General features: G+C 37.3%; 1 protein-coding gene across 6 annotated transcripts in view; it reads left to right on the forward strand.

The window, feature by feature from the left end:
- SHPRH (SNF2 histone linker PHD RING helicase) overlaps window positions 1-23,211 on the forward strand; it is a 57,742-nt gene that overhangs the window by 14,306 nt on the left and 20,225 nt on the right. For 5 of the 6 annotated variants that reach the window (XR_008576346.1, XR_008576347.1, XM_054820255.1 and 2 more), the window contains exons 10-20: window positions 3,843-4,094; window positions 4,903-4,981; window positions 6,913-7,076; window positions 7,166-7,422; window positions 10,266-10,387; window positions 13,128-13,216; window positions 14,921-15,013; window positions 17,799-17,906; window positions 18,877-19,019; window positions 21,914-22,087; window positions 22,422-22,484. Coding sequence is in view for 4 of the 6 variants with exons in the window: in XM_054820255.1 (XP_054676230.1) it covers window positions 3,843-4,094; window positions 4,903-4,981; window positions 6,913-7,076; window positions 7,166-7,422; window positions 10,266-10,387; window positions 13,128-13,216; window positions 14,921-15,013; window positions 17,799-17,906; window positions 18,877-19,019; window positions 21,914-22,087; window positions 22,422-22,484 (1,544 nt within the window). In the remaining 2 variants the exon portion in view is untranslated. The remainder of the gene's footprint in view (window positions 1-3,842; window positions 4,095-4,902; window positions 4,982-6,912; window positions 7,077-7,165; window positions 7,423-10,265; window positions 10,388-13,127; window positions 13,217-14,920; window positions 15,014-17,798; window positions 17,907-18,876; window positions 19,020-21,913; window positions 22,088-22,421; window positions 22,485-23,211) is intronic. The other variant, XM_054820257.1, reaches the window with a different exon arrangement.

Raw genomic sequence — 23,211 nt, forward strand, 5'->3', positions numbered from 1 at the left:
ATATAGCTTCATAGTCTGGAGAACGGTTTTATCAAGGCTTGGGGCTTCCTGTCTATCACTCTGTATCATGTGAAGTTCAGAGTTTTCTTTGTTCTCTGTGTCAGAATTCTACATTTCTTGCTATGGTTTGGCACCACACAGTGTATTTGTGTCGTAGAAAGACTGTCTGCATTTAGTTCTTCAGTTTTTCCTTATTAGTTGGTCACTGGGAAATGATACAATGGACTAGATATCTTTATCAAATGGAAGCAAATTTTGAGCAGTTGCCACAGGTGATTTCTGAGAGGGAAGGCTGTTTGTGTTGGCTATTTTTTTCTGAAAGAACTTAGAAAGGCCTGACTATACGTGTTTTGGCAGTGTCAAGTCTCAATGTACACTTCCACCCAAGCAGCTCTCTGACAGTTGCTTGTCATTTTGTTCTAGATAAAACCAAATGTTTCAGTAGGTAAGGAGTGTACTTTTGAATTTCTGGTTCTCAGGCATAACAAAGGAAGTCTTGGGCCTTGGTGTTCACTGAGAATAACACCATTACAACTTGGGCATTGTCTCTGCAACAACTGCCGTATTTACTAGGATGTTGCTTATCTGGAGATCTTGTGTTGTCCTTCTACTTGATTTCTAATAGCTCTATCACTAAAATAAACCTTAGTAATGATAGCTATACAGGATTTTTCTGAATATAGTTATCACAGTATTCAAGGGTAGCCATTGTCTTCTAATGATGTAGTCAAGTTTTATCCTTCATGTTTTTAGTAGGCAAGAACCTTTGTGTTGTGGTTTTACCCCAGCCAGCAGCTGAGCCCCGCGCAGCCACTTGCTCATCCCCCCGCAACGGGATGGGGGAGGAGAGAATTGGAAAAAGTTAAAGTGAGAAAACACGTGGGTTGAGATAAAGACAGTTTAGTATGTAAAGCAAAAGCTGTGCGCACAAGCAAAGCAAGGAATTCATTCACCATTTCCCATGGGCAGGCAAGTGTTCAGCCATCACCAGGAAAGCAGGGCTCCATCATGTGTTAATGGTTACTTGGGAAGACAAATGCCGTCACTCGCAATGCTACTGCCCTCTCCCCCACCCCCCAGTCCCTCCTCTTTCCCAAGCTCCTTATAAACTGAGCATGACATCATATGGTATGGAATATCCCTTTGGTCAGTTTGGGTCACCTGTCCTGTCTGTGTCCCCTCCCAACTTCTTCTGCACCCCCAGCCATCCCGCTGGCAGGGCAGTGTGAGAAGCAGAAAAGGCCTTGGCTCTGTGTAAGCACTGCTCAGCAACAACATCTCTATATAACAAAAACATCTCTATGTTATCAACACTGCTTCCAGCACAAATCCAAAACATATCCCCTTACTAGCTACTATGAAGAAAATTAACCCTCTCAGCTGAAACCAGGACACTTTGTAATGATAAAGTGCTTTGAGAACCCTTATATTTTGAATAAAATAACTAGTAGTAGATTGATAAAGAGAGGAAGCTTTGTATTTGGGGATATATCCGATACCTTCACCTATCCTTCATAGATGCCCAATGTATAAATGAATTCTAGGCCTGCAGTAAGCCATTTATGTGAGCAATTTAATTAGCTTTAGTGCAGCAACTAACAAATGTGTAAAACTTGCACCATTTTCATAGGACCCAGTCCAAGTTTTATACCAAGCTTTGATGAAAACTGTCAGAAATAGATTTACAGGGTAACAGTAAAATAGCTTAAATACTGAATGTCAGTACTTTAAGCTGTGTGACACCTTCCATTCTAAGATGCTGTTTTAATTTTCTTCTAATGACCTACCGTAAGTCATCCAGACTTGCTTTCAGTGTTGCTTCAGAATGAAAATTTGTTGAGGTTTTTTCTCTAAAGTTAAAAAGAAAATAGTGCAGATGTTTCAAAGAACCAGTTTCCCATGTTAACAGGTTTTGCATTGCATGTGAAGGGTGTTTTTTCTTGTTGCAACTGCTTACAACCCATGGGAAATTCTAATGGTTTTATGTACTAGAACAAGAAATTAAAATTTATCAGTAGCTCTTGCTTTGTGGCAGGTTGTCTTTTCCTGCTGCTGTGAAAACAAAGAAAACTTGGCCAAGTTATAAACCTCCGTAAAATCTGTTCATAAATACTTGGAAGAGATCATTAGACTTTGACAGCTTTTTTTTTTCTTCTTAACAGTTGCTTCAGTGAGCATGCTCTTTTTTTACTTCCACCCCTTCCCGTTCTCCCTCTTGAGTTCACGTGCATTGACCTCGTTGCACATGCTCTGTTGTCGCAGTCTGGGGCTGAACAGACATTTTCTGGAACTGTTTCTTTCAGTTGACAGAAATACTGTCTGTGTTATGCACAAATGTAGAGGAAGATCATTACTGGAAGGAAAAGTACAGTAGCAGTGAAATTAACACTGAAATCACGCACTGGTCATCAAGGGGTAAAGAGGGGGGAAAATCAACAAAGGTTTTATAGTGTCACCGTAATTTTGGTATTTTTAATTATTAGTTGTGTGAATTAAGAGAACTTTAATATTTGTGACACTATGACGGACTGCAAAGATGGTGTGAATTTCATAAATGGCAAAAGTGTTTGTAGGTAGTGGCAGATAAGAATGAGCCAGCTTGGTTAGTGTTTATATAATAAATCATGAATTCTCAGAATGAAAGAGGAATAGAGAAAGATGCTAGCTATTCGAAGATAAGACTAGAATATAGAGTCTTTCTAAAAAAGATAGATATATTCCTCTATCTGTCAGAAGAAAGCCTTATCTATTTTAATATTGTGATTAATATTAATAGATGAGTGGTAAGAAGTAGCTGATCATAAAATTCAAGTAAGCAATGGATGCCTGTAACTTTGAAGGAGGTTTCTGAGGTAAATTGGGAGCAAGAGAAAAAGTTTGTATAAGAAGGAAAAAAAAGGCAATTGATACATAGCTCTGGTAATAATTGCTTTTAGTAGCTAAAAATCCTAGAGATGAGAAAACACTGCTATTTTAAAAATATTTTTTGATTCTGTGCTATACCACACATTATTGGAAATTTTAACATGTTTTGGTATTGTAAGTATATTGGTACTTGTAATAGGTACTGTATTTTCTTTAGATGTAGAATGCTACCATGGGGAAGCATGTAGTAAAATGTTTGGTTTAGCTTGTTATTTTTTTATTTAAACTACTGTAAGTTTCAGAAAGGATTATGCTTAAAATGACAAGGGAGATAAGAAAAGTACTTCTGATATTAGAACAAATGTCAATATGAAAGGTTTATAATAATATTATGTTGGTGCACAGAGATTGTTTCTTTCTAGGGTATTCTTTCTATTTCATAGTCTCTGTAGAAATCCTTTTTGTAGATAAAACACTACCCAGAGTATAATTTCCGGGGTTGTTTAAATATTTCACTGCATACTTCTGTCTTTGCCTAATGATCTATGAAATTCTTGGGGCAGTGGGAAGAAAGGTAAAGGAGAGGAGAGGACAAGTAACACTGACTTAACATAATGTCACTCTGTACAACATTACAGAATACTTAATCTTGCACACAACTGTTGCAACAAATAACTGTTGTAGCAAATACTGAAGTCTTCTTTTTTTCAAAGGAAAAAAATGTTTTGCGAAGGTATAAATACTTATACATAAAAATTTTGCATCAATGTCTGTATTGCATTTATTAGCTGTGTTACTTATATGGATTTCCCACCATGCTACTACATGAATACAGGTTTTATGAAGGATTTCATATTATATGAGGAACACTTCTAAAAGCATGTATGTATTTAGCTGTACTGGTATTTTTGCATTTTTTATTCAAGACTCTTAGCTTCATTCTTTGTTGTTGTGCTATTGAATATACATCTACCTAGGTGTATCAAGGTGTGAAGAAGCATGGCTTTTTGCAGCCACACATGTTGGCAGAGCAGGAGGTGGTTATCACTACATATGATGTCCTCCGCACTGAACTGAACTATGTAGATATACCCCACAGTAACAGCAAAGATGGGCGCCGTTTCAGGAACCAGAAGCGGTACATGGCCATCCCAAGCCCCTTAGTAGCAGTGGAGTGGTGGAGGATCTGCCTTGATGAAGCACAAATGGTTGAATGTACTACTGCAAAGGTATGACATTCCCAGTCATGCATTTATTTAACTTGAAAAGATTTTTGACAAGCTTATTGTAAATTATACAATAGCCTTCCCTCTCCCCCTCTTAATGTTCAGTGCACTCAGGTAATTTGTCATTGTAGCTTGTTCTTTAGAAGCAAATTTTTTGTTGGAGATATTTACTATTAAATGGTTCTGCTGTTGGAATTTTGACAGACTGTGAAGTATATCCAGCTCAAAAAATACTTAACATAATCTATACCGACAGTTTAAAGAACTAGGTCATCATGTTGTATATGGTGTTTGATAGTTTCAAACAAGATGTTAGCCTGTTCAGTGACGTGGTTCAGAGGTATAGATATGTCCTTTGGGTCTAGAAGCTAAAATAGTCAGCAGTGTGTCTGTATACTCTAGGGCTGCAGTCTGCAGAGGGAGATTATTTTAATTAGTATTTGTCCAGTCTTTTTGTCCAAGACAGGAAGACAAAAATGCTACTTATGTAATGGCTTATAGACTTTAATTTTTTAATATTTTTTACATACAGTTTCTTTTGCTAACTATTTCCCTTGTGTGAACCATTAATTGCACTTGATTACTTGGAAGTAGCTGTGGCTTTTATCAGCTTTCAGTTACCGTCCAAAAAGCTCAATAACTTTATACACACTTTTATAATATATTGTACCAATGGTGCTTATAGGTCTGCTAATCTTACATACTGAAAAGATGTTCAAACTTCTTAAAAGTAAGGTCCACATGTCTTCAGACTGTGTTCCACACTCTTTGTTCTTCCTTTCCTACAATTGGTTCTATCTTCTTTTGCTAGGCTGCTGAAATGGCACTCCGTTTAAGTGGAATCAATCGCTGGTGTGTCAGTGGTACTCCTGTGCAGCGAGGATTAGAAGGTGAGATTTTTACACAGCAGTGTCATCTGTGGGTTTTCCTTGTGCTGATTATTAGGTAGTGGTTTGAAGCAGTTAAAATGACTGCTAGTTTTGCTCTGAATTCATTAGGTACTCTGACTTGGTAAGCCATAAACTTTAAGCATGTAATAAAGCTATCAATAAATGTATCAATATAAAAATTGCGGAGCTGAAATCTTTATCTCCTGGTGTTAGACAAATACTTTGGGGAGTAGAGAAGCTGTATGTCAAACACCTGACTCAAGTCTGTTCTTCAAGTTTCACCTAGCAGAGTGGGTAAATATTAACCCCTCTCTATTGCAGCTAAAGATAGTCTGCTTCTGTCAAATACAGCAAGCAAAGCTGTACTAACTTTTTGTATAGCCCTGTATGAACTACTGTGGGCATCAACTGCCATAAATATAAATTCTAAAAATTGTACTAAAGCTTAATGAAATTGTATTAAGTCCTTATGTAAAGACTTAATGACTTGAGATGTGTGGAGTAGGGAGCAATATGTTAGCAGGTGGCATTTATCTTGTCTTTTATTATGAGGTACTCAGTTTCTGTAGACAGGCTTCAGCCAAAGATAGAAAAAAGGAAAGAGAACTGACTAACTTCATCTCCCTGTGTTCTTTGATCGATTTAGAATATGTGCTACACATGGAGGCAGTAAGTTTGAAAGTGGATAAATCAGTATGAGCGTTTGTGTGCATTTGTGAATTATTGTTCAGTTACCAAACTATTATATGTCAATATTGTAGATTACTTCATTATGGAATTATGGATTAAATGTATAAATAAACATAGTTTTGAGAATATATAGTTAATAAAGCAAACACTGCAGAAGGAAGTGATTGATTTGACTGTTACAATTAACTTGTTCAAGTCCTTATGTGTGGTAGTGTTGATCTAATACATATCTGAAATGTCATATTGTCATAATACATGTTGGCCAGGCGCTGAGGCTATGCTGAGGCAGCCCCCATCACATAGGGGATGAAAACTGCTGACTCACTTGAATCTGTGCTGCTGCTGTAATGAAGTGGGATAGGATCTCTGGATAAACAATTGCTTCCAGTTTAGAAATGATTCCCAGGATTTTTCTTCCTTGGGTCTATGATGTATTTGGTGAATGTCTTATGGCTCTCAGCTGGGTATGAAGGTTACCATAAAGCTAACAGAATAAAGAATGGAGCCACTAGATCTTTAAGAACTATCTATAAGATACCGTCATATATTTCTATTTCTGCATTGTTCACATGCAGCACTTAAACACGTGCTTCTGTATTTTTCCAGTAAGATTTAGATACAAGCTTAAAGTCAGTAAGTCCTTAGATTTCATCCCCCAAAATGATGGGTTTCTGAATTGGGCAGAATTAGCAAGCTGTGTTGTGTCAGTAAGGAAACAATAAAAATGTGTTTGTTAATTTCTTCTGCCTTAGCAGAAAAGGGAAATTCTTCTGAATTACAGCCCCTTTTAGGATGGTGGGCAACAGACAACAGTTGGTGCACAGCAGGCTGAAGTAATGATACTGAGTAATATTGTTATAGAAAAACCTGGCAAACCCAGTTACCCATATGCAATCATGTAATTTCTGCCTCTCACCCTTGCTCTGAATAAATTTAAATTCATTGCTCTGTTCTGCTAAACTTGAAATTAGGGAAGTGTCTCACAAATAGTTATATTGCAGCAAGCTCTGTGAAAGTCAAAAAGACTAAAAGAGAGAACCTCCACCTTGCCTCACCTGGTCCTCTGGCTCAAATTAGCTGTTTTGGTGAGGGAATGACTGGAAAACAAGTGGAAGAGGTTATGGCCAGAATGTAGTTGCTTTATGCCTGGTAACCTTTCTATGAAAGCTAATATTTTTGGAGGCATATTGTTAAGTATTAAAACAGAAACATTATACTAAAACACTTTCTTTTCTTGGCAGATCTGTATGGATTAGTCCTTTTTCTTGGAATTGATCCTTACTGGGTCAAACATTGGTGGGACCAACTTTTATATCGACCTTACTGTAGGAAAAATCCCCGGCCTCTCTACAGTCTAATTGCCAAGATAATGTGGAGATCAGCAAAGAAGGATGTGATTGACCAAGTAAATAAGAGTTTTGGGGTTTAAAATTCCTGAACAAGATTTATTAATAGCTTTATTTGCAAATTACTTATTTTCTTTTTTAATTGCAGATTCAAATCCCCCCTCAGACAGAAAATGTACACTGGCTTCACTTTTCTCCTGTGGAGAGACACTTCTATCATCGCCAGCATGAGGTGTGCTGCCAGGATGCATTGGCAAAACTCAGGAAGATTTCGGACTGGACTCTTAAGCTTAGTAGCCTAGATAGAAGGACTGTGACTTCTATTCTGTACCCTTTGCTGCGGCTGAGGCAGGCCTGCTGTCATCCACAAGCTGTTCGGGGAGAATTTTTGCCATTGCAGAAAAGGTGAATTTCTGTCACTTCCTAAATGGCTTGCTTTATTAAAAGCAAAACTCAAATTGTCCCTAATGGTGCAAGATCTTGTACAGTTCTCAAACAAGCCTAATTTTATGCTTCTTTGGTTAAATGTGCAACTATGCCTCACCAAGCTATCTGACTTCAGGAGTTGAACAGGATGCAGTAGGGTATTTAGTGTAATTCTTGTGTTAAAGAACATAGTACTGAGAGGCAGCTGTTTATGCAGTAACATTTTAATCTTAGATGCTGATGGATACTAGGGTGTTGCAGGTGACAGATTGAGTGTGAAACAAACCAGATTCTTTTTCAGTTTTAAATAAGCCCACTGATTTTTTGTCCCTTATGAAACTCATGTTCATAAATGAGATCAATGAACAAAATAAACAGAATGGAATAATTCTTTAATTCAAAGAAAGTGTTGTTACTGTGAGGTTGCAGAATCTGTAAATGTAAATCCAAACTTGAAAACTGTTCAAATGCTTTTTTGTTTTTCTTTTGTTCTTTCTTCTCTTTTTGCATGCTTTCAAGATGATCTTACAAGTGCCCTGCAAATACCAGTTTGGTCTCAGCCTTTGTTAGACCAAAAGCACGTTGCTCGTACTCTTAGCAAAATGTAGCTACTGCTTTTTCAGTCGGGGGTGGGGGTGGGTGGGGGGTGTGTGAAAGAACAGGCTCGTTCCATTCCAATCTCTGGGCACTATGTTGTTTCTTTTTTAAGTTACAGATAGGGAAGAACTTAAACTTTTAACACTGCTAGTATTATTTCTACTGTTTCCTGGTCTTGTTAATCCATTCTATTCAGTCTGTTTCTATCTTTTTATGAAGTTGTCCTAATCCTTCCCCTTTCTCATACAGGGCACCTACGGTGCCTAAGCACCTGTAACTGACTTTGCACCTACTTCAGCAGGGACTAATAGTAGGCACTGTGCTGTAGCACTTTCTGTCTATCTGTCTGCAAGTGTGGAAGCAAGGACTGTAATGTAAGATAAGTCAATATTACCACCAGCCCATACAAGATTTGAATTAAAATGAGCCAGTGGGGTACAAATGAAGTCTGTAAACTGAGCTGAGTTTGCTGGGGATGGCTTAGTACTGTGTTGATTTTGGTGGAATGGTTGCAGAGTAACAGCTGCATAGTAACTGTGGTGGAAAAACTAGCACTGAAAATTTAATCTTTCTTAAAATCATATGCACAAAGAAAAGGAGTTTCCCAGCACTATTTGTGTATCTTTTTTGTGAACTAAGCTTGACTGTAGCAGTGGACATTCCTAGAACACAGAGAAGATTTGGCTCCTGGCTTTGGTTATATGTAGGAGAATGATGAAGAAATTCAGTGCTAGGAACTTTGATGAATAAGAGAAATTTACTGAAATAAGAAAGTTATCGCTGGAGCATATGGATAAGAGAAACTGGCCTGAAACAAGAAAGCTGTGTTTGGAGCATATTCTATGCTAGATGACATTTTTTCCCACCTGTGTAGTAAAGGCAGTAAATGACAACATCTACTCAGCAAAAATACAGCCCTCAAAAAGGGAGTTTTCTAGGCTCCGCTACTTAAACTGAGTAAAAAAACCCCTTCTTTTTGTCTTAATTGGTAGTTTCAGGCTACGTGTCAGATTGCATTCTATGTACATCCTTTTGCTTTTATAACTTTCCTTGAAACTGCTGATGGTTTTGCAAATGAAAGATAAGTAGTAATGACAGAAGTATCAGAGTATGAGCTGCAGGTGCTATGTATTTACCAATACCTCTGCAGAATTCAGCTAATTATAGATAATGATTATACTGATTTAAAGCTTGCTCTAGTCTAACACTCTAGTGTAAGCTCAAGGAACAGTTTCTGCAGATAGAACAGTGTTGCAAGGAGGGTAAAATAAAGGGCTAGTCAAGGATACCCTTCCAGCATACCTTGGGCCCAGACTGCACAGCATTTATGTCATCTCTTACTCTACTCCACAGCACTAAACGCCAAATAGTAAATGCTTCTCCTGAAGGTGAATGAGGGTGAGGAGCAGAGTTTCAGGGAGGGGGGCAGTGTCCAGTCTCACAGCAGCAATTGGTTTTAGAAGCAGCTTCAGGTCAGCTGTTGTAGACTGCTGTTGCAGTTTACTCTCCCATCCCTTCGCATCAGTCTTCTTCCTGCCTGGATTCTTTGTCCCTTGGCCTTACTCCAACCTATCCTTCATACTTCTTTCTTTCTTCTTTCTCATCTCTGTTCTTGCTTCTCCCTCTTACTTCTCCATTTCCTGTATTTTTTATGTTAAGCTAATTCTCTTCTGACTAAATTCCTCTCATTAATTACAAATATTACAACCAAATGTAGAAAAGGAAGTTTTAAAATGATACTTGCTAATCTTCACTGTTCTCACTTCACACATTTTCCTCTTTACCTTGACACCTCATGTATTTTGCATGTTGAGATTGGTTGGAGAGGGGAGAAATGTAGTCTCTCATAGCTGTTTTCATTTGAACAGCTTCTAGCAAAATGACGTCTATTTTTGCTTGTTTCCAATACATCACTGCAACAGAAGGAGCAAAATTTTTTGCCCTGTGAAGGATTATTTAACCTAGTTCTAATTTGCTTCTTGTTTCTTATTTCTTTCTGTTTTTAGGAGATGTCAACCCCTTGACATACTCAAGTTAGGGTAAAGCTCTAGCTGGAAGAAAAGCTGACAACTATGGGTTTTTTAATAAGTAAATAAATCTCAAATAAATATTTGTACAGCATGCTGGATGCATGTAACAATCTTTCTTGCAGCACAGCATGACAGTTTTACTTTGCTAGTATTGTGGTTTTGTTTCAAATTTGAGCTATTTGGTCTCCATTTCAGCACCATGACCATGGAGGAACTGTTAACATCTCTGCAGAAGAAATGCCGAACAGAGTGTGAGGAAGCTCACCGACAGTTAGTGTGTGCTCTTAATGGCTTAGCTGGTATCCATATCATTAAAGGTAAGACTGAATGGCTGTAGCATATTCTTTATTCCTTTTTAGTAGGCTAATTATGTTTTAGATGACACCATGTAAAAACAGTGGCTTTTTTGAATTTGGGGAAAAAGCCATAGTGAAATCCTGGGAAACTAGAGAGGCTTGTAACAGTGTTTGTAACCCAAACCAACATTTGTTCCAGATGAAGGAGAAAAGAATAGGTGTAGTTTGGTGCATTTTTGAGATGTCTCAGAGTATTTCTGGCTTTTTTTTTGTCTTGATTCTACCTTGTATGTGTACTGGGAAAATAAAAGAAGCCATATGTGTGTAATTGTGCTTAACCTGCTTTTGTTTTATCAGTCCTGCTTTCTGGGCTTCATTTGTGCCCCCTGCCATGCAAACTGCTATGCTTACTGTGAAATCTCTTTGCTGCTGCCTGTTGTACAGCTCTGTCAATGTAGATTTTGTCTGAATTAGGAGGGAAGAAAGCTTTGAATGGGAAACAAAAATAATTATATTAATCTTGAATGTCCCACTAAACAAAATAATAATGAAGTAAAATTACTTAGTTGTGAATGTAAAAAAAAAAAAAAAAAGCCTCTTTGCCAAGTAAGAAGTCTTCTAAAGTTGACAAACTGCTTGAATTTTTGCAACTCATGTTAAAGTCTTCTTTCAAAGAGGAGAACAAGCAAACTGCCTGTTCTGTTACTTGCCTTACAGAAAGACTACATTCAAGTTCTCTACTCTGTAGTTAGTAGGTTTGAAATACTTTATTATGATTGCAGGATGGAGATCAAGTTTTCGTGATAGAATTAAGTGCTTAAAGAGACTTCTTAAATACTTATAAAATACACTAGTAACAAAAATTAAGTTTAGCCTTTTTTGAAATACAGTTTGATGAAAACTGCATTTGGTGAGAAACAAAAGCAGGACTGAGGCAGAGTTCTGGTCTATAACTCCCCCCCTCAGTATTATTGTACAATCAGTTGTCTTTATGAGCAAGGAGGAAGTGTACCTTGTATATAAGCAAAGCCATAAATTTATTATTAGAATAATTGAAATCTTACAGGTTTCATTGTTAGTCCAAATCTAATTAGAGGTGAAAAAAAGAGTAATAATCACACTTACTTGTTTCTACTGCTTGTCCTGCTTTTATGCTCACCTTCCTACTGCCCTTCTGGATCCTGAGGTCAATGGTTTCATGGTTGTGGCAGTGCTATGGCTAGTTGTCACCACCTGGAGTTCTTTGTCAGGAGAGATAAGATGTTTGCGTTTGGTTTGTTCTTTCTCACTTGGAAGATCCAATTAGGGTCACTTTTATGTTTGCTAGCACACTTCTACATCTTTCTCTTTCTTCATTGATCTGCAGCTCCACATTAACACCAAATTTAGTGTACATGATGCCGTTTATGAATGTTACATACTATTTCTTTGTTCTCTTTGTTGCCCCTAAAACCAGTTTTGTCCAGCTCTAGGTCTGCATTTCTTTGACTGTGGGTGAGTTGTTTATAGCCATGGCTTCCTTATTCACTGCCAAGCCTGTGCACCATCTCTTAGCATCCCATGGCTGTACTCTACACTGCATCCTATATCTTTACTTTTCAAGGCCTCTGCTATTGTTACTCGGCCTGTATTTCTCTACACTACATCATTGTGTTAGTTGTAAGTATCTCATTCTACATGGAATAACTGCTTCTTACAGCTAGCTCTAGAAAGCTGTGATTGTACCACACAAAGATAAACAAAAGTAAAAAAGCAAATAATAAAAAAATTAGCCATAGACGCCTAGTGAATTAGCAAAATTGCTGTCACAGCTAAGCCAAGTAAAAGGTCATGGCAGGTCAAGAAAAATTCAGAGGAAGCCTGACAAGCCTCAGGCTTGAGGCCTCGCAAGTTCAGTACATAGCTTTTGGCCTGTTACTAGTAATGGCAACAGTATATTGCAGGACTACTCCCCTACAGCTGGCAACTGTTTCAATGTATGAAGCAACAAATCTGATTGAAATAGGGTTGCTACACTTCCAGATATATAGGAAGATGATTTCTGTTTGTTATCTGTCTATATTAATTTCATGTCCCTGTACTTAACCATGTTTTAAGTGTCTTCTAAGACTATTACTGGCTAGGTCAATTTCCGTCAGTTGAGAAAATAATATTTTTTTTGCTGCTTTTCCATATGCACCTTCAATTTTGTATTTCTTTTTTAATTTATATAATCTGTTTTCTGAGAAGTGATTGTGATGTTAGCAGCTCACATCAGTAGTTATGTTCCCTGCATGTATTTAATCATTTCTGCATTTCTGAAGTATGACATGACTTTCATTGTTTTCACTGGAAGAGTGAATAATGTGTTTGCAGTGTGAATTTAGTAATGCATCACTGCAGTGAGTTGTAGATTTTTTTTTTTTTTTTAGTGCAATGTGAGATTTTTTGGACTTATGCAACTGTGAATATATATTCTAAGATCAAGAAGTCTGCAGATCTTGCAGTCACAAGATATTTAATTTGGAAACTGCTTAGTCTTTGTAAAACATAATACTCTCTTTTACCAGTTGTTGGATTTGTTTGTTGTTGGGTTTGTTTTTTTTTTTGGGGGGGGGGGAGGGGGTGGAATAGGGAAGATTTGCTTGAAGACAAGCAGATGTTATACAGCCTCTCTGAAAACATCGTATTATGTTAAAGTGATGGCCAGTCATGGCTGCTTGTATATTTAAAACCAACACAATATGTGTATGTTTTTGTTACTCTCTTTTTTTTAATTCAGGAGAGTATGCATTGGCTGCAGAGTTGTACAGAGAAGTGTTACGATCATCTGAAGAGCACAAAGAAAAGCTCAAAACAGATTCCTTGCAAGTGAGTGATGAGCATTCAAATGTAAAGAGATGTAGTTAAAAACTGAAATACTTTAGATTTAATTTAACAGGTCAGTCTTTTCTTCCTTCCAGTGGTGTGCTGAATGACTCTTTCAACCTGATGTCATTATCACAGTCTTTAGATAGGAATCTGTCCAGTGACCCTCTCAATTCCTTTTTAAATAGCTGCTGTATTTCTAAAAACTTTTGCTTGTGAATCTCCATGATATCCCAGAAGCAGTGTGTGATCTCCACCTGCTGTTCTGCATTAAATTAACAAGCTGAATTCCTAGACTTGTGTATGTTACTGTGACTGCTTCCATTAATGGTACTGTATTGCATCTTGCAAATACAGGATGCTGAGTTTGCATTGAGAATTATATTAATGTGTCAAATGATAGATAAGAATAAAACTGTTGCACTGAAGAAGATGTTCACTGAAAAGAAAAAGAATCAAAGTTAATTTTCTCTTCAGGCAATATATTAATACTTTTTGAATATTATATTAAAAAAGGAATATATTTTCATAGTAAAAATGCAATTGTTCTCTAAGTAACATCTTTATATTTCTTCAAGAAATATCGCTTCTAAATTGACCACAATTCTCTTAAGCATAACAAGATATTTAAATTGCTAATGACAGATAAATAAGAAGTGATCACTTGTCTATTTCTTTACTTTGCTTGCTTCACAAAGTTATTGTTTTATTATCTTGCATGTGGTCATCTGATGGCTCAGTTGTGCTTCTTTGATCCTTCCTTCTCATTTGTGACATCCAGAGACTTTTTTCACTTAGCATAGCCATATCACATAAACCTGTTAAGCTACTGATAACAAGATTAGTTAAGCTGATATTAATTAAGCTGGCTGATATTGCCTTTGTGTAATAAAACTCAACTTCTGTTGAGTACTTCCCAGTTGCGTAGGCTTAGCTCTTTAAGATAATGGCAAATCACTGCTGGCCAGTGCTTTTCAGTGGCTGAGATAGTAATAGTGCAAAGGTGAAGTGAATCCAGAAGGTAAGAAGGGCACAAGTCACAAGTTCATGATAGTAGAGGTTATTTGTATGAGTTTGTGGGAGATATGCAAGCAGCATAATATTAGGGGTCTGGTTTGGGATACGTAGCATGAACCTAGGGAAAAGGAATAGAGTTGCCTTGTATTAACAATCAAGTTTATTTTCCCTAAAAATAAACAAAAAGATCATGTTTTATTTAGTCATCCTTTATTGCAGAAAAGTAAAAAATGTGAAAAATTGCTGAAGCTCTTGGGAGCTTGTTTTTTCCTTATACTTTTTTGCTTTAGATAGGCTAAATCAATTGTCTCCTTGTAAATATCTTTCATAATATTATAAAAGAATGTACTCTGAGATAAATAATTTGTTTTCCATAGTAGTCAAGGGCCGTTTTAATTAGGAGGGTGAGTATGGGACACAGTCTGATGACTCTGTATCAAACTTGCCTGCTGCTTTGCTTTTGAGGTGTTGAAGAAGATCTTTTTAATGTTTCATTTCCTACCTCAGTAAAATGAGGAAAAGAATGTTTATTTTCTTTATAGAATACTTCTAGATTAACAGAGGGAAAAAAACCAAAACTAATTTTAATACTAATTTCTTGCTGTAAGCTTTCATTGCTGGTAAAGCTTTTTCTGTCACAGATGTTGCAATATATTTTTTTCGTGATTGCTGTTGACTTTGTGTATTTAGAGACTTCATTCTACACATAATCTGATGGAATTGTTGTTGGCAAAGCACCCAGGAATTCCCCCAACTTTGCGTGACAGTCGACTTGCAGAAGAGGTAAACATTGTTCATTTTTATATAAATACATTTTGAAGAGGATCTTTTTATTTATCTGTGGTGTGTTGACCTTTGCTGGACACCAGGTGCCCACCAAAGCTGTTCTGTCACTCCCCTCCTCAGCTGGACAGGAGGGAGAAAGTAAGATGGAAAAAACCTCATAGGTCAAGATAAGGCAATTTAATAAAGCAAAAGCAAAAGGCCGCACATGGAAGCAAAGGAGCAACAATCCCCCCTCCCCCACACTTTTTCAGCTTTTATAGCTGAGCAGACGTCATATGGTGTAGAATATTGCTTTGGTCAGTTTGGGTCAGCTGCCCTGGCTGTTTCTCCTCCCAATATCTTGCCCAGCCCCAGCCTACTGGTGAGGGGAGGAAAGTTGGAGAGACAGTCTTGGTGCTGTGCCAGCGCTGCTCAGCAGTAGCCACAACACTGGTGTGTTATCAACACCTTGCTGGCTACCAATACAGAGCACTAGGAGGGGTGCTATGGAGAAAATTAACTCCATCTCAGCCAGACCCAAAACATTATCCTTCACTATTTTCTCTAATTAAAGAAATAACATTAAATAGCTTTCAAATTAAGTATGTACATTTCCTTTCAGGTTAGTAAAATCAAGAGTTGTTTATTGTGTGACATGAGAGCAGAAATGTCCAGTAAAATGCTGCTGTTCTGAATGCTTGGTGATCTCTTATGTTGTGAGTGTGTTTTGTGGAAGTTCTAGTAATTTTTATCTATAAAATGTTATTTCCCCACCTCCACAATTATTCTTGTGGAAATAACTTACTTAGATGTTATTGATAAAGAATGCATCATCCTGGATTATTTGAGTCCTTTATTTCTTCCCATTTTCTATAGATTTTCTCATTTTAACTGCAGATAATAGTGTCTTCTCTAGGTAAAATTTTTTTCTTGCATAGGTGCCCTGCATTTCAAAATGCTTCCCCATGTCCTAGTAAATATAAGCTACTACTGTCTAATGCATCTTCTCAATCATGCTTTGAAGCTGTTTTTCTACCTCTTTTCTTGGTCCTTTGTGTGGTACTCATAATACCTTCTTTGAAACCTTCTTGAGAAGGTCCTGATTTGCAGTGTTCTTCATAGCCTAAAGCTTGCCAGTGGTATCTATCCAGGCTCTCCCTTTATTACTTACATTGTTCTCATGCCCTACAGCAGCTGGTTTGCCCGTCACTCTTGTACGGCCTAAACATCTAGAAAAGTTGACCATCTTTGGCCAGATGAGCAAGTCACTGTGTGTTACTTCCTGTGTGCATAAGCCTGTTTATCTACATCCTTAATCTTAGCTGGGGAAATACTTGGTAAGATAGCTGGGATCACTGTTCCCCACTGGTTACTCGTAGTGGACACATGGACCACATTTGCAAAAGAACATCGTTCTTGTGGCATCATTTGGGTTGGAAAGAACCTTGGGAGGTCTCTAGTTGAACCTCCCCCTCAGAGCAGGGTCAGCACGGATTTCTGACCAGGTAGCTCAGGGCTTTATCCAATTGGACTGTTAAAACCTCCAAGGAAAGAGATTTCACAGCTTATCTAAGCAACCTGTTCCAGTGCTTCATAATCCTCATAGTGGGGAAAAAAATTCACATAGAACCTTCCATTCCAATTTATAGCCATTGTCACTTGTTCACTTGCCATGTGTTTCAGTAAAGTGATTTCCTTCCGGCTGCTGGAAGGCTACTGTTTTGTACTCTCTAAGCCTTTCTTCTCCAAGCTGGACAAGCCCAGTTCTTTTAGTCTCTCCAGTTTGTGGTAGTGATCGGTATCTGTCTTATTATTTAGAGATCTTGTGATATTTTTTCATTTTTATGCAAATTCTATGCATTTTATTCTGTTTTAATTAGACTTGTTCTCTTAAATATTTAAAGAAGTTCCTACCTGCCTTTATAGAAATACTGCCCATTTTTTATTTACCTGTAACTCTAGCCACTTTTTTATATCACCTTCTCCTGACATACTGTAAAGAGAAGGATCCAAAAATTTGTATTTTGCTTGTAAATTTGAAGCAGGGATTGTTTTTCATAGCTATCTTTTGCTACTGTCTCATTCAAATACCCGAGAGTCCTGTCCACTCCTGGTAAACTGATCTCCATCTATAACAATAATATAATTATCTTGATAGTAGCAAACAAAAAGAAGAAAGACTTAAACACACTGTAAAATGCATAAAATAAAGGTAAGTTATTTGTTCATATTTTAAAATACCAAATAAACTGGTACTGATTATATTGTGGGGACACCTGCGTAGCAAGAGGGGTTTTCACTGTCAGACATAATTTTTTTAAAAAAATTATATCTGATGCCCTGAAAATAATGAAATTTAGATCTATCTTGTTATTTTATGGATAAGTTTTATAGGTAGGTTAGTTAAATTGTCCTGTTTTCAGATTATTCTAGGATCTTTTTATTGTTTGCTTATTCAACACAATATATTTTAATGTACAGAGAAGTAAGAATTATGAGTTAAACTTCAGTTCTTCTTTGTAATGCAGTGTATTCCTATTGTGTTGTTCGAGCTTGTCCAAATGCAAAATTGCATAGTTAGCATCTTTGTAGTCATTTGGCTTCTCAGATGTTTTTGGGCTTACTAATAAATGCTAGATGCTAGAGGAAAAAAAAAAAGCTAAATATTGCTTACAAATGAAAGTGGGTGGCATGTAGGTAGCTAACCATTTGAAAACATTATAGTAGCTGGGGAGTTTTTACCTTTTCAATTATTCCTCATAAATATGATTTGTGCATAACTTAAATTCTTATTTCCATACAGGCAGAACAACTACGACAGCATTATATGAGTAAATCCAATGCAGAAGTTGCAGAAGCCCATCAGGCCTTACAGCCAGTTCTTCAGACCATTCGGGAGCTCCAGAGAAAGGTGGGTAGCTCTTACATATATAGTCTCTGAATTTTCAAATGTTTTTAAATATGATTTTCACCTGTTTATCCAGAACTCCAGATATTTATTTTCTCTAGCAGTTCTTTGAAGGCGTATTTGGAATGGGACTTCGGCAGTGTCTGCACACGCATATGCACACACACAGCCCAAAACATATTCTGTGGTCCCCACTTTGAGGCACATAGTACTTGATAGACAGATGACTAAAACCAGAAGTACATACTTGATTTCTATATTAACTGTGCTTCACCTGTAATTTAGGTAAATAAGTGATAGATTTTGGCCTTTAAACATTTCTGTGGTGTATCAGATAGTATTTCAGTTACTTTCAAAGGAAGTGTTCTTTGATGTGTGTTTAGTCATTGTCCTTAAGGCATAATTGTGTTTAATGCAGGTTTCATGGAAAAGTGCAAACCCTTAATGAATTGATGAACACCTGAGTTGAAATGCTGCTTGTCACTTGCATAATAGTAAAGAAATAATAAAGAAATGGGGGCAAATGGCACACAAGGAAGTAAATTCTGCGTCGTCTTTCACCTTTTAAAATTATAAGGTCATTTCAGTGTTGCTCTGTTAATTTCCCAGAGAGCTTCCTTTCTCTGGTTAAATGATCCTTTCATCTCTTTTTGAGAGAGAGAGAAAGAAGTAACTTTGGGATTACGATATCTTGATGTGGCTATTCTGTGTAGATGGCCTCGGTGAATCTGACTCTACTGAAGCAACTTGAAGGTGTGGAAGTAGATGGCAATGTAAAGAATGTCTTAATTGTGTATTCACTTAAACAGGAAAGGGTTATTATTTTTTTTAACATACTCTCATCTTCTACTTCCCGTGGAATTTACCAGCCTGTGTTTGAGTGTGGCCTAAAGAGCAGTATAAACCTCTGCTGCAATGAGTAAATTGGTGGTTTGTTGAATGTTCATGGATAAATCTGTTCTTTTGCATACAGATACATTCAGGTTCTCCTTGGTGGTTGGATGTCATCCAGACAGCTATACAGTATGCCATTGATGAGGAGCTTGTTCAACGTGTGCAAAATGAAATAACCAGCAACTACAAACAGCAGACTAATAAACTCTCCATGGCAGAGAAGTAAGAGAATAGCTAAAATAAGCTAATGAGTACAGTTAAGTCTGCTCAAGTCCTCTTACCAGTTTGTGCTGCAATTAAATAGCAGGCATTTTTGCTTCAGAGCATCTGGGCTTCAATTAAGTCTCAAAAACAGTCCCCCAAAAAACGTAACTAGATAGCAGACTTGGAAAGAAAAGCAAGAGAATTACAATTTTCTCCTAGACAAGCATTCTTTTAAATGTTCCTTTGTATTATCTACTGTGGTTTTACAGTCTTCTATACTCATGCAACTGCTGAGCAAGAAAGATTCAAAATTTCTTGCATTAAAATTGAATTAACCTCTAAAAGAAACTGACTTGCTTAAATGGAAAGTAGACAATATCAGGAAGTCCTTGTGTAACAGCATAAAACAGCATCGCTGTTTTTCTGAGCAAAGAATTTTGGTTTGGTTTCATGTTAGAGACAACAGTGCCACTGTTGTTGTATGCAATTACAGAATAATTGATTGGAAGGGACATCTGGAAGTCACCTAGACCAACCCCCAGCTTCTAGATCCAGGCCCATGCTCAGGGATTCAGCCTGATCAGGTAGCACAGGGATTTGTCCTGTTAAGTTTAGGGTATCTCCAAGGAGGGAGATTTCATAGCCTTTATGTGAAGCCTGTTCCAGTGTTTGACACACTTGGGGGGGGGGGGGGGGGGGGGGGGGGAATTAAAAATCCTTCTATCTAGTTAATATTTCCTGTATTGCATCTTGTGTCCATTGTCTCTTGTCCTTTCACCATGCACCTTTCAGAAAAGTTTGGCTCAGTCTTCTCTGTACCTTCCAGTTATATAGATGTAGAAAGCAATAAGGTCTCTGCTGAGTGATCTCATTTTAAGGCTGAATAAACACTTTTGTCTTAGCCTCGTCTTGCATGTTCTGTGCTCCAGCTCTAAGTTTATCACAGAAAAAGGAGATAGAGGAAGGAGCATGCTCTCACAGTTTGCCTAACTTCAGGCAATTTTCTCAGATATATAAACAATCCTTATGCTCTTAAATACAGTCTTTCTGAATCATGTTGTAGTTATATCCATGATTTTTATTATATATAAAAATATATCTAAATAGATTTATGTAAATGCATATACTTATCTATATAAATATCAAATATGTGTATAAAATGCGTGTGTATAAATTTAAATACTTAAAATATGCTCAGATTTTAATTAAAAATAAAGACATATCCTCCACTATGACTACTCTGTTGTTATGATCCTAAAAGGTGACAATTCCTTGCCCTTGCTGGAAGTAAGCAGATTTTTTACTTTTCAGTACTTAACATAATTCTGTTGAATAGTCTAAATAAAGATACAAAACTACCTCTCTCTTCTTCAAAACTCAGAATTATGCTGAGAAGGAAGAAGGAAATTCTGTCTGTTCAAAATGGATATCGGGGCTGCCCAACTGGAAAGTAGCTTTGCAGAAAAGGACCTTGGGGGTTCTGGTGGACCAAAAGCCATCTATGTGCCCTTGCGACAAAGAAGGCTAATGGTATTCTGGACTGCATTAGACAAAATATTGCCAGCGGGTTGAGGGAGGTGATCCTTTCCATCTACTCAGCGCTGGTGAGGCCACACCTGGAGTACTCTGTGTCCAGTTCTAGACTCTCCAGTACAGGAGAGAGATGGACATATTAGGGAGAGTCCAACAAAGGTCCAAGAAGATCATGAAAGGACTGGAGCAACTCTCATATAAGGAGAGGCTGAGAGAGCTGGGACTGTTCAGCAGTTCAGGAGGGATCTTCTCAATGTATGTAGATACCTAAAGGGAGGATGCAAAAGAGATGGAGCCAGGCTTTTTTTTAGCGGTGCTCAGTGACAGCACAAGAGGCAATGGGCACAAACTGAAACACAGCAGGTTCCCTCTGGACATCAGGAAACACTTTTTTACTGTGAGGGTGATGAGCTGCTGGCGCATTTGCCCAGAGAGCTTGCGCAGTCTCCATCCTCGGAGATACTCAAAAGCTGTCTGGCTGACTTGTGATTGCAATTTACATGTATTTTCAGACTACCTGGTTAGGCAAACTTGTCTATTTTATTTTAAAATGCATATTGCTTAAGTAGGTAATTTTAAATGCCAAACTTTAATAGTGTTGTTAAACCTGTGCTTTTCACACTTCACAAAAGAGATGTTTTGGATCAAAATTTCCATATGGGGTAGAACCACAGTCTTGTAATACACTGTCTTGTATTCAAATGCCAGACCTTGTATGAATGGTGCACTCTCAGCTAGAGACATCTGCTCACAGGAAAACACAATATGGGAAGTGCTTAACTGGTGTTCACGTTCCCACTCCAATCAAGAAAGACGGCAAGGTTTTAGGAAAATAGTTCACTGTCATGTCTGTTTAATAATTTTAACTTTGAAAGCTAACTTGCAAAATGCAGTATATTTTTGATGGGTGCATGTCTGCTGTGAATTGCACAGGTGCATTGAAAATCAGTTTGGCCAACAGATGTAAATAAGACTGTAAGTATGTGCAGTTGTTAACCTTTAGTAGACTTGTATTGTGGACCCGAATGTTGCAGGTTGGTGTTGACTACTAATAGTCAGTGGCGTCTCTCAAGTCTTGGAAAGAGTCTTTCTGCTCTACAAATACGAGGCATCAACGTGGTCTAGTGGAGGGTGTCCCTGCCCATGGCAGGGGGCGTGGAACTAGATGGTCTTTATGGTCCCTTCCAACCCAAACCATTCTATGATTCTGTGATTTCTAACAGCATTACATGTAGTAGTAATAAGCATTTGCTTATGATATGAACTTCATGTGTTATCCTATATTGCTATTTAGCTATTTCTCTTCTACTTCAAAATACTGAATCAAGTTTGGATTTGGTGACTCAGTGTGCAATTAGTTCCTTTTTTCTTTAAATCAGATTCCGTGACTGCAGAGGCCTTCAATACCTGCTCACAAACCAGCTGGAGGAAGTGAAGAAGTTCCAGAAGATTGTAAGGGAAGCGGTGAAAAACTTAGAAGGCCCTCCTTCGAAGCAGGTTATCGAGGCTGCCACTGTCTGCCATTTGCGACCTGTTAGACTTCCACTTAACAAGTATGTCTTGAAAATAGATAATATACTTCAGAAGTGTATTACTAAAATTTCCTTCATTTGAAATAAGAGATTAAAGTCTTTATTCTGTACTCAATTTTTGTATGCATACAGATATCACAGATCCATTTGTTAGAATTATGAACTTTTATTTTATTTTATTCTTACAAAATCTTTTCCTGTCAGTTGTTATATCGAGTATACATAAGATTGTTAAATTGTTCTTTTGTTTTAAGGTCTTTGTGTGATTTTATATGTTGGAATAGGGAGTTACAGGAATTACTTTTGTTTCTGGTGAAATTCTGAGTGTTTCTGTTCTCAATTTTCTGTATTGCAGCTGTGTCTTTTGTAAGGCTGATGAGTTGTTCACAGAATACGAGTCAAAGCTCTTTTCTCATACGTAAGTTCATAGCTTTGTAAACTTCCTATTTTTAAAAAAGTGAAAGTTGGATTGTTTTATATTTTCTACTTTGTTTTCTGAAATAACTTTATGTACAAATTACAGCAACGTCTTGCTTGTGGCCTTGATAGCAATTTTATTAGTCAGGTTTAATTGTCTATGTAGATTTCATTTGAAAAAGTTGTGTACAAGGAACAAATACATGCCAGTTGTTCTCAAGCTGCTGTAATATGACCATACATTTGAAATGAAGTGTTGAAGTGTTCAGAAACAAGTATGCTAATTAAACACATATCCCTGTTTGTGCAAATATTTATTTGCAGTCTAGTTGCAAATGGTATAATACCAAACTTGTTCATAGATATTTTTTTTTAATTCTGTATAATTCATAAAGTAACAAAATGTGACTAAAGCCACAATGAGAGAAGAGATTTCAGACATGAATGCAGCTGAGAGCTGAAAGAAGGGTTGCACCAGCACATGGTGAGAAGAGAAGTCTGCATAATGGCCAGTACTGAGAGGCACAGATTGCAGCCCTCTTGCAGCCCATGCTTTCTCTTTGACTCTTTTCTCTCATATCCCTCAGAATGTCAAAATTGGATTAAAAAATGTTGAGGTTACTGAGAAAACATTTTGAACAGTCTTTACCAGTGGAAATTCTGCTACCTAATGATTGCTGGAATCATTAGGAAATGTTAGTGTGTTTCCAAATTAGTATTGTGTGTCA

Source organism: Grus americana, chromosome 3 (assembly GCF_028858705.1).
Source record: "Grus americana isolate bGruAme1 chromosome 3, bGruAme1.mat, whole genome shotgun sequence".
NCBI lineage: Eukaryota > Metazoa > Chordata > Aves > Gruiformes > Gruidae > Grus > Grus americana.